Source organism: Salvelinus alpinus, chromosome 12, assembly GCF_045679555.1.
Source record: "Salvelinus alpinus chromosome 12, SLU_Salpinus.1, whole genome shotgun sequence".
In the NCBI taxonomy this organism is placed as follows: domain Eukaryota; kingdom Metazoa; phylum Chordata; class Actinopteri; order Salmoniformes; family Salmonidae; genus Salvelinus; species Salvelinus alpinus.
Genome location: NC_092097.1, coordinates 22,865,944 through 22,878,718, shown reverse-complemented (window position 1 = coordinate 22,878,718; position 12,775 = coordinate 22,865,944). Strand labels below are relative to the sequence as shown.

General features: G+C 42.2%; 1 protein-coding gene across 6 annotated transcripts in view; it reads left to right on the top strand.

The window, feature by feature from the left end:
* Positions 1-9,913, top strand: part of LOC139535716 (rho guanine nucleotide exchange factor 10-like protein) — a 155,762-nt gene extending 145,849 nt beyond the window's left edge. For 5 of the 6 annotated variants that reach the window (XM_071335429.1, XM_071335427.1, XM_071335428.1 and 2 more), the window contains 2 exons: positions 6,215-6,337; positions 6,487-9,913. In XM_071335429.1, coding sequence (XP_071191530.1) covers positions 6,215-6,337; positions 6,487-7,031 — 668 coding nt within the window. In that variant the 3' untranslated portion in view covers positions 7,032-9,913. The remainder of the gene's footprint in view (positions 1-6,214; positions 6,338-6,486) is intronic. The other variant, XM_071335431.1, reaches the window with a different exon arrangement.
* The last annotated feature ends 2,862 nt before the right edge of the window (positions 9,914-12,775 follow it).

Here is a 12,775-nt window from a genome sequence, read left to right as displayed (position 1 = left end):
ACACCCACTGGAGAGGTCTTCTTTGTCTACACCCATTCAGCATCATTCACACCCTCTCAACCATTAGCCCACCCATCTCTTTAAGGATTCAGGCTAAACAGAGTGAGTACGATAGTGTACTAAACAGCCAAAGATTTCAAGACTAAAGGCTGGTTTATGCTACGTCTATCGACATGTCTGTATACAGTTGTCACAGTGACATCATGAACATTCTATTGTCTTCCGACATCAAACTTGTCGTTATGAAAAAGTATAAATACAAAAACGACAGGCTGCATGACGTCAGCAGCATGGTGTTCCAAAATAGCACAGCTGGTGTATTTTCACACCAATAAACCCATCCATTTAAAAAGTATAGTATATACAGTGGGGAGAACAAGTATTTGATACACTGCCGATTTTGCAGGTTTTCCTACTTACAAAGCATGTAGAGGTCTGTCATTTTTATCATAGGTACACTTCAACTGTGAGAGACGGAATCTAAAACAAAAATCCAGAAAATCACATTGTATGATTTTTAAGTAATTAATTTGCATTTTATTGCATGACATAAGTATTTGATCACCTACCAACCAGTAAGAATTCCGGCTCTCACAGACCTGTTAGTTTTTCTTTAAGAAGCCCTCCTGTTCTCCACTCATTACCTGTATTAACTGCACCTGTTTGAACTCGTTACCTGTATAAAAGACACCTGTCCACCCACTCAATCAAACAGACTCCAACCTCTCCACAATGGCCAAGACCAGAGAGCTGTGTAAGGACATCAGGGATAAATTGTAGACCTGTACAAGGCTGGGATGGGCTACAGGACAATAGCCAAGCAGCTTGGTGAGAAGGCAACAACTGTTGGCACAATTATTAGAAAATGGAAGAAGTTCAAGATGACGGTCAATCACCCTCGGTCTGGGGCTCCATGCAAGATCTCACCTCGTGGGGCATCAATGATCATGAGGAATGTGAGGGATCAGCCCAGAACTACACGGCAGATCCTGGTCAATGACCTGAAGAGAGCTGGGACCACAGTCTCAAAGAAAACCATTAGTAACACACTACGCCGTCATGGATTAAAATCCTGCAGCGCACGCAAGGTCCCCCTGCTCAAGCCAGCGCATGTCCAGGCCCGTCTGAAGTTTGCCAATGACCATCTGGATGATCCAGAGGAGGAATGGGAGAAGGTCATGTGGTCTGATGAGACAAAAATAGAGCTTTTTGCTCTAAACTCCACTCGCCGTGTTTGGAGGAATAGAAGGATGAGTACAACCCCAAGAACACCATCCCAACCGTGAAGCATGGAGGTGGAAACATCATTCTTTGGGGATGCTTTTCTGCAAAGGGGACAGGACGACTGCACCGTATTGAAGGGAGGATGGATGGGGCCATGTATCGCGAGATCTTGACCAACAACCTCCTTCCCTCAGTAAGAGCATTGAAGATGGGTCGTGGCTGGGTCTTCCAGCATGAACCGAAACACACAGCCAGGGCAACTAAGGAGTGGCTCCGTAAGAAGCATCTCAAGGTCCTGGAGTGGCCTAGCCAGTCTCCAGACCTGAACCCAATAGAAAATCTTTGGAGGGAGCCGAAAGTCCGTATTGCCCAGCGACAGCCCCGAAACCTGAAGGATCTGGAGAAGGTCTGTATGGAGGAGTGGGCCAAAATCCCTGCTGCAGTGTGTGCAAACCTGGTCAAGAACTACAGGAAACGTATGATCTCTGTAATTGCAAACTAAGGTTTCTGTACCAAATATTAAGTTCTGCTTTTCTGATGTATCAAATACTTATGTCATGCAATAAAATGCAAATTAATTAATTAAAAATCATACAATGTGATTTTCTGGATTTTTGTTTTAGATTCCTTCTCTCACAGTTGAAGTGTACCTATGATAAAAATTACAGACCTCTACATGCTTTGTAAGTAGGAAAACCTGCAAAATCGGCAGTGTATCAAATACTTGTTCTCCCCACTGTATGTCAATCTAGCAAACCAGGCAATTAAAAGTTACTTTCTAAACAATGTTTTGGTTTGTATTTTAGCTTGTTAAGTTTAATATTATATATGTTTTGTACTTTTACCCCTTTTTCTTCCCAATTGGTAGTTCCCAGGGTATTTTACAAACAGCACAATTGGTAGTTACCAGGGTATTTACAAACAGCACAGGAATGAAATCAACAACATGTATTGATCACATCTTTACTAATGCTGCAGACATTTGCTTTAAAAGCAGTATCCAAATCCATAGGATGTAGTGATCACAAAATAATAGCCATATCTAGGAAAACCAAAGTTCCAAAGGCTGGGCCTAAAATAGTGTATACGAGGTCATACTTAGGTCAGCTTATTCCAGTTACTAATAAGCACGCACCCATTAAGAAAATGACTGTAAAAACTGTTAAATCCCCTTGGATTGATGAGGAATTGAAAAATGGTATGGTTGAGAGGGAAACTATACTATGAAACAAAGATAAAGTTTATAAAGAATGATAGTAAAAAGCTTTGGAGTACCATAAATGACATTTTGGGGAAAAAAGCCAACTCGGATCCATCATTCATTGAATCAGACGGCTCATTTATCACAAAACCCATTGATATTGCCAACTACTTTAATGACTTTTTCATTGGCAAGATAAACAAACTTACTGTAGGGTTAACATGCCCGCAACAAATGCTGACACTACACATCCAAGTATATCTGACCAAATTATGAAAGACAAGAATTGTACTTTTGATTTCCGTAAAGTCAGTGTGGAAGAGGTGAAAAACGTATTGTTGTCTATCAACAATGACAAGCCCCGGGGTCTGACAATCTGGATGGAAAATGACTGAGGATAATAGTGGACGATATTGCCTCTCCTATTTGCCACATCTTTGATTTAAGCCTACTAGAAAGTGTGTGCCCTCAGCTTCCCTCCATGCCTAAAGTCATTCCGCTACCCAAGAATACTAACGTCCCATTTACTGTCTCAAATAGCCCACCAATCATCCTGTTACCAACCCTTAGTAAACTTCTGGAAAAAATGGTGTTTGACCAGATACAATGCTATTCCACAGTAAACAAATTGAAAGACTTTCAGCACGCATATAGAGAAGGACACTCAACAAGCACAGCACGTACACAAATGACTGATGATTGGCTGAGAGAAATTGATGATAAAATTATTGTGGGGGCTGTCTTGTTAGACTTCAGTGCAGCTTTTGACATTATTGATCATAGTCTGCTGCTGGAAAAACTGATGTGTTATGGCTTCACTCCCCGACTATAATGTGGATAAAGAGTTACTTGTCTAACAGAACTCCGAGGGTGTTCTTTAATGGAAGCGTCTCAAACATAATCCAGGTAGAAGCAGGAATTCCCCAGGGTAGCTGTTTAGGCCCCTTGCTTTTTTCAATCTGTACTAACGATATGCCACTGGCTATGAGTAAGGCCAGTGTGTCTATGTATGCGGATGACTCAACACTATACATGTCAGCTACTACAGTGACTGAAATGACTGCAACACTTAACCTTTCTGCGCACAGATCCCGATTACGGGATCATTTCCCTAAACAACCGCTGAATTGCAGGGCGCCAAATTAAAAAATATTACAAAAAATATTTATAATCATGCAATCACAAGTGAAATATACCAAAACACTGCTTAGCTTGTTGTTAATCCACCTATCGTGTCAGATTTTGAAAATATGCTTTGCAACGAAAGCAATCTAAGCTTTTGTGAGTGTATCAATCAATGCTACAACAGCTAGCCCCAAATTAGCATGGTCACGAAAGTCAAGGGTATTTTCTTCTACCAGATCTATTGTGTTATATTCTCCAACATTCAATTCACATTTCTACAAACTTCAAAGTGTTTCCTTTCAAATGGTAACAAGAATATGCATATCCGTGCTTCAGGGCCTGAGCTACAAGCAATTAGATTTGGGTATGTCATTTAGGCTAACATTTTTTTTTTTAAAGGGGGCTATCCCTAACAGACAGCTCGGTACCTTCAGCTTGTCAACACCTCTTATGAAAACAAGTAATGATGATGTCAATCTCTCTTACACTTTGAGCCATGAGAGATTGACATGCATGTCATTAATGTTAGCTCTCTATGTACTTTTTAAAATACTTGCACACAGCTTGGACACCCATGCATACCCCACAAGCCATGCCACCAGAGGACAGGGGTGATGAGCTGCCAGGACTTAGTGTGGGTGAAGAGTCGGACAGCAGAGTTTTGAACCATTGAGTTGATACAGGAGAGCAGTGAGTTGCAGTGGTCAAGACGGGAGGAGAAGAATACATGTATGAGGGTTTCAGGAGCAGGATGGGAGAGGGAGGACCTGACTTTGGCAATGTTGCGGAGGTGAAAAATGAGGATTTGACAGTGTCTTATGTGGTGATCAAAGGAGAGGGTGACGCCATGGTTGCGTGTGTGGGGGAGGGAGGGAGAGACAGTGGTATCATCAATGGTGAGGGTGAGGTTGCCAGCTTTAGTGAGGGTGGATTTGGTGCCTATGAGGAGGAGTTCCGTTTTATCACTGTTGAGCTTGAGGAAGTTTTGTTGCATCCATGTTTTTATTGCAGAGAGGCAGGATTTAATGTGGTCAGAAGTAAGTTGAAAAAGGATTTGGTGCTGAGGTAGATCTGGGTGTTATCGGCATAGCAGTGGAATTTAAGGTAGAAGTGACAGAGGATCTGACCAAGGGCGAGGATGAAGAGTAAGGGGCCCAGCACAGAGCCGTGGGGGACACCCTGTGTAACTGCAGCTGAGGTGTGGCCATTGAGGGAGATGTAGTGGGTCTGGTTTGTGAGATATGATTGTAGCTAGGAGAGTACAGTGCCTTCAACGCTCAGACCCTCAAGCCTAGTGAGGGGATCTGATGGCTCACTGTGCCAAAAGCGGTACCCAGGTCGAGGAGAATCAGGATGTTGAGGGCACCAGCAATAGCAGAGGTGAGGTCATTGACAACTTTGAGGAGTGCAGTTTAAGTACTGTGGAGGGGATGGAAACCAGACTGGAGGGGCTCTATTATAACAATAATTAGGTGGGTGCTTAAATTTGTCCTATTTCACACATGCACAAGTGCAGTGGTGGAAAAAGTATCCAATTGTCATACTTCAGTAAAAGTGAAGATACCATAATTGGAAATTACTAATGTAAAAGTGAAAGTCACATAGTAAAATACTACTTGAGTAAAAGTTTTGGTTTTAAATATACTTAAGTATCAAAAGTAAATGTAATTACTAAAATATACTTAAGTATCAAAAGTAAGGGTATAAATCATTTCACAAACCAGATGGCACAATTTTCTTGTTTTTTAAATTTACGTATAGCCAGGGGCACACTCCAACACTCAGACATCATTTTCAAACTAAGCATTTGTGTTTAGTAAGTCTGCCAGATAAGAGGTAGTAGGGATGACCAAGGATGTTCTCTTGATGTGTGTGACCTGTCCTGCTAAGCATTTTCAAAATGAAAAGGAGTACTTTTGGTTGTCAGGGAAAATGTAGAGTTAAAAATACATTATTTTCTTTAGGAATGTAGTGAAGTATAAGTAAAAGTTGTCAACAACATAGTAAAGTAAAGACCAAAAAACAGACGTAATTAGTACTTTTACTTAAGATCTTTACACCACTGCAAATGATTATAAAACACTTTTGCATATCCCATTCCCCCTGAGACACCCTTGGAGAGTGGGGTTAAGTGCCTTGCTCAAGGGCACACTGACAGATGTTTCACCTACTCTGGGATTTGAACCAGCAACCTTTCAATTACTAGACCAATGCTCCTAACCACTAGGCTACTTGCCACCCATATATAGGTTGTTGATTAGTAGGTGGGTTTGTAATTGGGAGGCCACAGTCCGTTCCAGAGTCTTGGCAAGGAAGGGGAGGTTGGAAATTAAGTGTGTAATGAAGTGAGTGTACCAGACCGTATTTATCAAGACTATCAACATGAGGGGGACAGGTAACTTAGCAGTTAGTGCATTGGGCCAGTAACTGAAAGGTTGCTAGTTTGAATACCAGAGCCAACAATGTGAAAAGTCTGTTGGTGTGCCCTTGAGCAAGGCACTTAATGCTAATTTGCTCCAGGGGTGCTATACTTCTATGGCTGACCTTGTAAAACAACACATTTCACTACACCTATCTGGTGTATGTGACAATAAAACATTTATTTTAATAATGTTAAGACAGTACTTAACAAAACCCCAATGTTTCCCTATTCCTATGTTGTAGGCCAGAAGAGCATGCGTGTCACCAGCCTACTCATCTACCAGGGGCTGCTGTGGGTGGGCACTGTTCAGGGAATCATTATCACTCTGCCCGTGCCCAAACTGGAGGGCATCCCCAAAATAACAGGTACAGATGACGGAGGAGGATATGATGAATCAAGGGGCCTGTGAACGTTTTTCACAGTGAAAAGTGATCCATTATAAAAATGGTGCTAGTTGCTTCTGGGGGTATGTATGTCACCATTGTTCTTTTCTGATTGTATCTCTGTCCTACAGGAAAGGGGATGACCTCTCTGAATGCCCACTGTGGTCCAGTGGACTTCCTGGTGGCCACGTTCAGCACCCTGTCCCCAGAGCTACTGAAGAGGGATTCTGTGGCGGACGGACCCGACGCTGCCTGCGGAGAGGAGGACCGCAGTGACTCCTCCTCCCAGGAGTCTCTGCCACAATCAGGCTCCTCCCAGGGGGAGGGGGTGGGCAAGGGGCGGGGTGTGCTGCTACAGTACAGGTTGCGCTCCACTTCGGGGTTGCCAGGGCGACCGCTAACGGCGAGGGGCGATGAAGCATCGGACTCCTCCCTGGAGTCTTTGGAGCACAGCCTGGAGGACGGCTCAATCTATGAGTTCAGTGACGACCCAGAGATGTGGGTGCAGGGGCACCCCTGTGAGCGGGACGGGGGGCGCAGGGACAGAGTGATCTCGGCAGCGGTCATATCTGGGGGCAGGGGTTTCCACAGATTGAGGGAAGGGACAACGGAGCGGGCGGGGGTGGAGTCTTCAGAAACCACCCTGATGGTATGGCAACTACCACTGACAGTGTGATCTGGGTATCAACATTCAGGCAGTGTAGAGGGGAGAAGCAGATCTTTGCCCCAGCCCTGAATCCTCTCCATCCCGTAATGCCAGGAACATGAAACATGTGAAAGCAGGACATTAGTGCTGGCACAGAGCACAAGGCCAGGCTGATGACTCTTTGTGTTAGGGAGCTCCTGCATGCTCCATCTGAGGAGACCTGCTGGTGACCTGTGAGGCATGCACTGCCATCCCATTGGTGGATCTGGATGACCCTGCTTACTCATTCTCAGCCACAGGCCCAGAGCCTTTCTTGTGACAGCTTAAACTGGTCCTCTCCCCTCCTTACAAAAATGGATATGCCGAAAACAAGCATCATCAGAGTTGACAGTGCTTACCTCACACAGATTTCTCTCCCACGGTTGACAGCCTTCCTTTGTGAGTAAGAATGGACCACATTCCTTTGAGAGTGACACTTTGTTGAATCTACCATGCTGCAGTGCCGAAGATGGACCTCTTTTATCTGATCCTTTGGGAGAGAAGCCATCTGTTTAGGGCTGAGAAACTACTGTAGGTGTACAAAGTACTTCACTGTTATTTAGTTCTATTAGTTCAGCAAACTTCAAGCTCTTCCTGGCAATGTGAAATATGTGAAATGTCTGTCAATGTGTCACAAGTGAATCTGTGCTTTTAGAAAAATGAAAGTGTGTTGGACGCTGACTGTGAGTGCTTAATCGTCGGATTTTTTTCTACTGCAGAAATAGATAGGTTATCTGAGATATGAGAGGGAATAGAAGGCATTGTCTTTGTGTCCTGGTCTATCAGAGGTTAGTAGTTTTACATTTAAATGTTCCCACTTGTATTACTACAAAGTGCAAAATGCACACCATATATGTTTCTTGTGGATGACGATGATATTGTCCATTTTAAGTCAGTTAAAGCAAATACATATCCACACCAGCATGATAATATGCAACAAACTTCATTTAACCTATGTTACACATCAAAAGGCATACTGAATTCACTATTCACTAAAGACAATGGCTACAACTGCTGCAGCCACCCAGACGTCATTAGTGTGTGGAGGCACCTAAAAGGGAGAATGCTTTGTATGGGTTTTTGTGGCAATTTAACACACACAAACCTTTGATAAATCTATCCCCTAGTGTCCTTAAGCATTTGTATCTCCTTTCCTTCACTCCCTGTTTGAAGCCATTGCCATCGGTGGTTTGTTGTGCTAACAGAGACATGGTAATCTCCTGCCCTGTTTCTGTTTCTATTTTATTCTGCTTCAACGGAAATGGCCTACCTTTGACAATGTCTTTGAAAAGAGTTGATTGACAAATTAATTGAGATGTTTGGCTATGAATGCATGGTGTTGAAGACTTAGTGTTATTTTGAGTTTCCTATGCTGCTGGATGGAAATGATGGTTGATTCCATATTTTGTCACCACTTCTGTAGAATCTGTTGTTTAATTCCCCTTACATCTCCATACCCGAGTTCTCTTTTTCATCCCAGTAGAAGGTCATGCTTTCTATGGTTCTGAAACATTATTTTATTTTACTTCGTCTCCCCGGCATTAAAATACAGTTGCTTTGTTTAACAGGTCAAGGTCAACAGAAAACATAACTCAGTACAGTGTTGCGTTGTTTCTATCAAAATGTACAGTGCACATGAGAAAAGCTGTTGAAAGCGTACTGTACAAGATTTGTTTAGTGTTCCTATGATAATACTATTCTACAACACTATTCTGGAGGTCACCCACATGTCAAGGTTATTTGGATGTAGCCAGAGTGTATGATTGAGTAACCTTTATGTAGTATACATCATTGGCGGTCGGTGCCATTTAAGATGAGGGAGGCCAATCTTTTTTTTTATGAGCATGGCCTTATTTCTATTACAGCATATTGGATGACTGTCATTCATATTCCATTCACCCAGCTCAATGTAACATCGATAGGTTTAGGCTACTACATGATACTCAAATTTTCCCTATACCCATCATGAGGTTACAACCTAGCTTCCGAATTAAAGTTTACGACGTAGTTGCACAGGTTGAGAGAGAAATTACATATTCAATATCGCCTTGCAGACTCTTGCCTGCATCTAGTTGATCTAGGGTGTAATCATTAGTCCAACAGTTGCAAATGAGAGTTTCTGTTGGAAAAATTCAGGTATGTTTATCCCCGTTTCATTCTGTTTGCTTCCATTTAAGTTTTTCAACAGAATCGGCAGAATGAATACACCCCTGACCACCGCAAACACAGTTCACTTTCATAGCAGCCACATACAAACAGCATGATCATTTGCTTGTTGTATAATTCCTTCTCGCATCTACAGTACGCATTCTCATCATCTTATACTTTCCCTTTCTCTTGTGGGATTCATATCTTAATGTGTATCTTAATGTGTGTCCGTCCTCTCATCCTTTCCCATCATTTTAGCTTCAATATTATTTTATCTATTCACACTCATGAATGGAGATTGTCTATTATAACTTTACACTCATACTAACCATGCTGTCTGTTCCTATAAAACAGATTTTGCAGCTACTAGAAGCTACCCATACTTTGACTTTCATTCACATAATTGAAAATAATGTGCCCTTATAATACTATAGACTTTGACACCCCTGTGGTAGAGAATGAGGCTTATGATAAGTCACTCGGTTTAACTTTTGAACATGATGAAATAATGTGACTCAGTTGTATACGTGGATAGAGTGAGAGGTCTAACATTAGATGTACAGTATAATGTTAAGTTACATTGCACATATAAAACATTGCTTAACTCCATTAAATGTCAATTCCAAATTCCCTTTGGTACGTTAATGAATACATACTGTACTTTAAAAGTGTTTCATAATTCATGTGTAATACGTCAATGTTAAATAAATACTTCATAGCGATAACATGATATTCCAATTATCTTTTGTGGGGCTCGAATTAAGGTTGATGTGTTGCTTTGAAGATATCTTTGCAAGTCTAGAGCAGTTCAATTACCAAAGAAACAGCAATTTTGTCTACATTTTGACCCATTGTGTGATGCCTAATAACAATCTAATCTGTCTGTTAAAGACCACTGTGTCCAATCTCTTGGCTCGTCCAATTTGGAACCGGACTTCACAATTCTCTGTTCGGACAGCCCATGGCAGTGAGGTCCAGCCCAGTCTGTTAGACCTGGTGACCCTCCTTGCGCCATCTGCCCATATGTCTCCACACCACTAGCCTTCCACGTGGAACACCAGCTGCATATCTAATCACTGGCTCTCCACAGTTTGGGAGACGTTCTCTCTGTGTAGCATTGGTGTCTGCCAACCCAGCCCAAGCAGCAGCTGACGACCCTGCTTACTACGGTTTCTGGATGGCCTGGTTGGCCATTAGCACTGTGTGCTACAAACCCCTGACCTGCCAGTTGCATGTCCTCAACACCCTCTCTTGTCCTCATGTCTCCTCATGAATAGCTATGATAGCTCCTTGCTGACAGCAGCTGATAAACAGGGGAATGTCTTCAGCTAATAATGTTGATCAGCTAATAATCATCTTTTCCCCACTGTTGCCTACTCTCTGCAACAGAATGCAGAAGAGAATGGATCATAATATGCTTCAACAGTCTTTGAGTGTGAATAATCCACATTGTTGTTCGCTTCTCCTTATTTCTCTTCATTTTCACAGCAATTTCTCATTTACCAAGCTGTTCACTCTTATTAGGCCTCCCCTGGGGAGAACTGTTAACCACAGAACAGAAGACAATACAGAGGCAGAATGAAGAACACATAATGCCCTGTGCTGCTGTACCTATACGGTGCCCCAAACCATCCATAGAACAGGGAACATAATACTGATCTGATAAAGCTCTGCTGAATTGCACCTTGTACCTGGGTCAGCAATAGAACGCATCCTTCCCTGCAAACAAAACGACACACTGAGAAAAAGCCCAAAATGCTGCGCAAGCTTCCGCTGTCAAAGAGAACTCAAACAGTAGTGCATTATGTCCTTTTTTTCCAGGGGAACTTCACAAACCCATTTCTAAACCTTTCTAATGATATTTTTCCCAATTAACCCTGCCCCAGGAGAGATTTGACTATCTTGAGCCCCAGCTTTGCACCTGTGAAGCTGGCGGCGTCACTCTCACTGCATCTCAGGTATAATTTGCATGGCTCGGTCAAGGCTAAACTGGAGCGAATGAAGCGATGCAGTTTGAAGGTCTTCATGCTTTATCTATTGGCTCCAAAAAGCTGGGCATATTTGCATTGCTTTTCATTTCCGCCGGCTCAGCAGTACCCATGATAAAGGAAGAACAGCACAATGTACCAACTATCCTCGACAAAGAGGCTGGGGCTGACGATTTGCATTAAGAGAATACAAAGATAGGGCCCACATACACAGTCATATTGGGTGTTATTATGGGCCTCCATTAAAGCTCTTAGTGTATGTCTGTCCATAGTAACAAATATTAGGAATAGGCACAGCAATGGGCTTAGATATGGTTTATGTGATGGCAAATGTTGGTAATACTGACCATTTAAATCTCATATGAATACGCATAGGCCTATATTTTTCAGAGGTTTCTAGAAGCCACAACTTAGATGGAAAGCTACCGAGGATGGTAGCTGACTCTATAGCCACTCCTATCTGTTATATCTTTAATCTGAGCATAGAGGAAAGTTTTTGTCCTCAGGCCTGGAGGGAAGCCAACGTCATTCCGCTACAGAAGAGTGGTAAAGCAGCCTTTATTGGCAGACCTACCAGGTTGCTGCCAACTCTTAGCAAACTTTCGGAAAGAATTGTGTTTTACCAAATACAATATTTCTCTGTAAATAAATTTACAACATACTTTCAGCATGCTTATAGAAAAGGGCACTCAACATGTACTTCACTGATGATTAGTTGAAAGAAATTGATAATAAGATTGTGGGAGATGTACTGTTCAATTTCAGTGACCATAATCTGTTGTTGAGAAAACATATGTGTTATGGCTTTTCAACCTCTGCCATATCATGCTGTATCTATCTAATAGAACTCAGAGGGTTTTCTTTAATGGAAGCTTTTATAATGTCAAACATATACAGTGTGGTGTACCGCAGGGCAGCTCTCTAGGCCCTCTAATCTTTTCTATATTTACCAATGACCTGCCACTAGCATTAAACAAAGCATGTGTGTCCATGTATGCTGATGATTAAACCATATACATGTCAGCAACCACAGCTAATGGAGTCACTGTAACCCTTAACAAAGAGTTGCAGTCTGTTTTGGAATGGGTGGCCAGCAATAAACTGGTCCTGAACATCTCAAAAACTAAGAGCATTGTATTTGTTACAAATCATTCCCTAAGTTCTAGAACTCAGCTGAATCTGGTAATGAATGGTGTGGCTGTTGAACAGGTTGAGGAGACTAAATTACTTGGTGTTACCTTAGATTGCAAACTGTCATGGTCAAAACATATAGATTCAATGGCTGTAAAGATGGGGAGAGGTCTGTCCGTAATAAAGAGATGCTCTGCTTTTTTGACACCACATCCCACAAAGCAAGTCCTGCAGGCTCTAGTTTTATCTTATCTTGATTATTGTCCAGTCATATGGTCAAGTGCTGCAAAGAAAGACCTAGTTAATTGAAGATGGCCCAAAATAGAGTGACACGTCTTGCTCTTCATTGTAATCAGAAGGCCAATATTACTACTATGCATGCCAGTCTCTCGTGGCTAAGAGTTGAGGAAAGACTGACTATGTCACTTCTTGTTTTTATAAGAAATATTAATGTGTTGGAAATTTCAA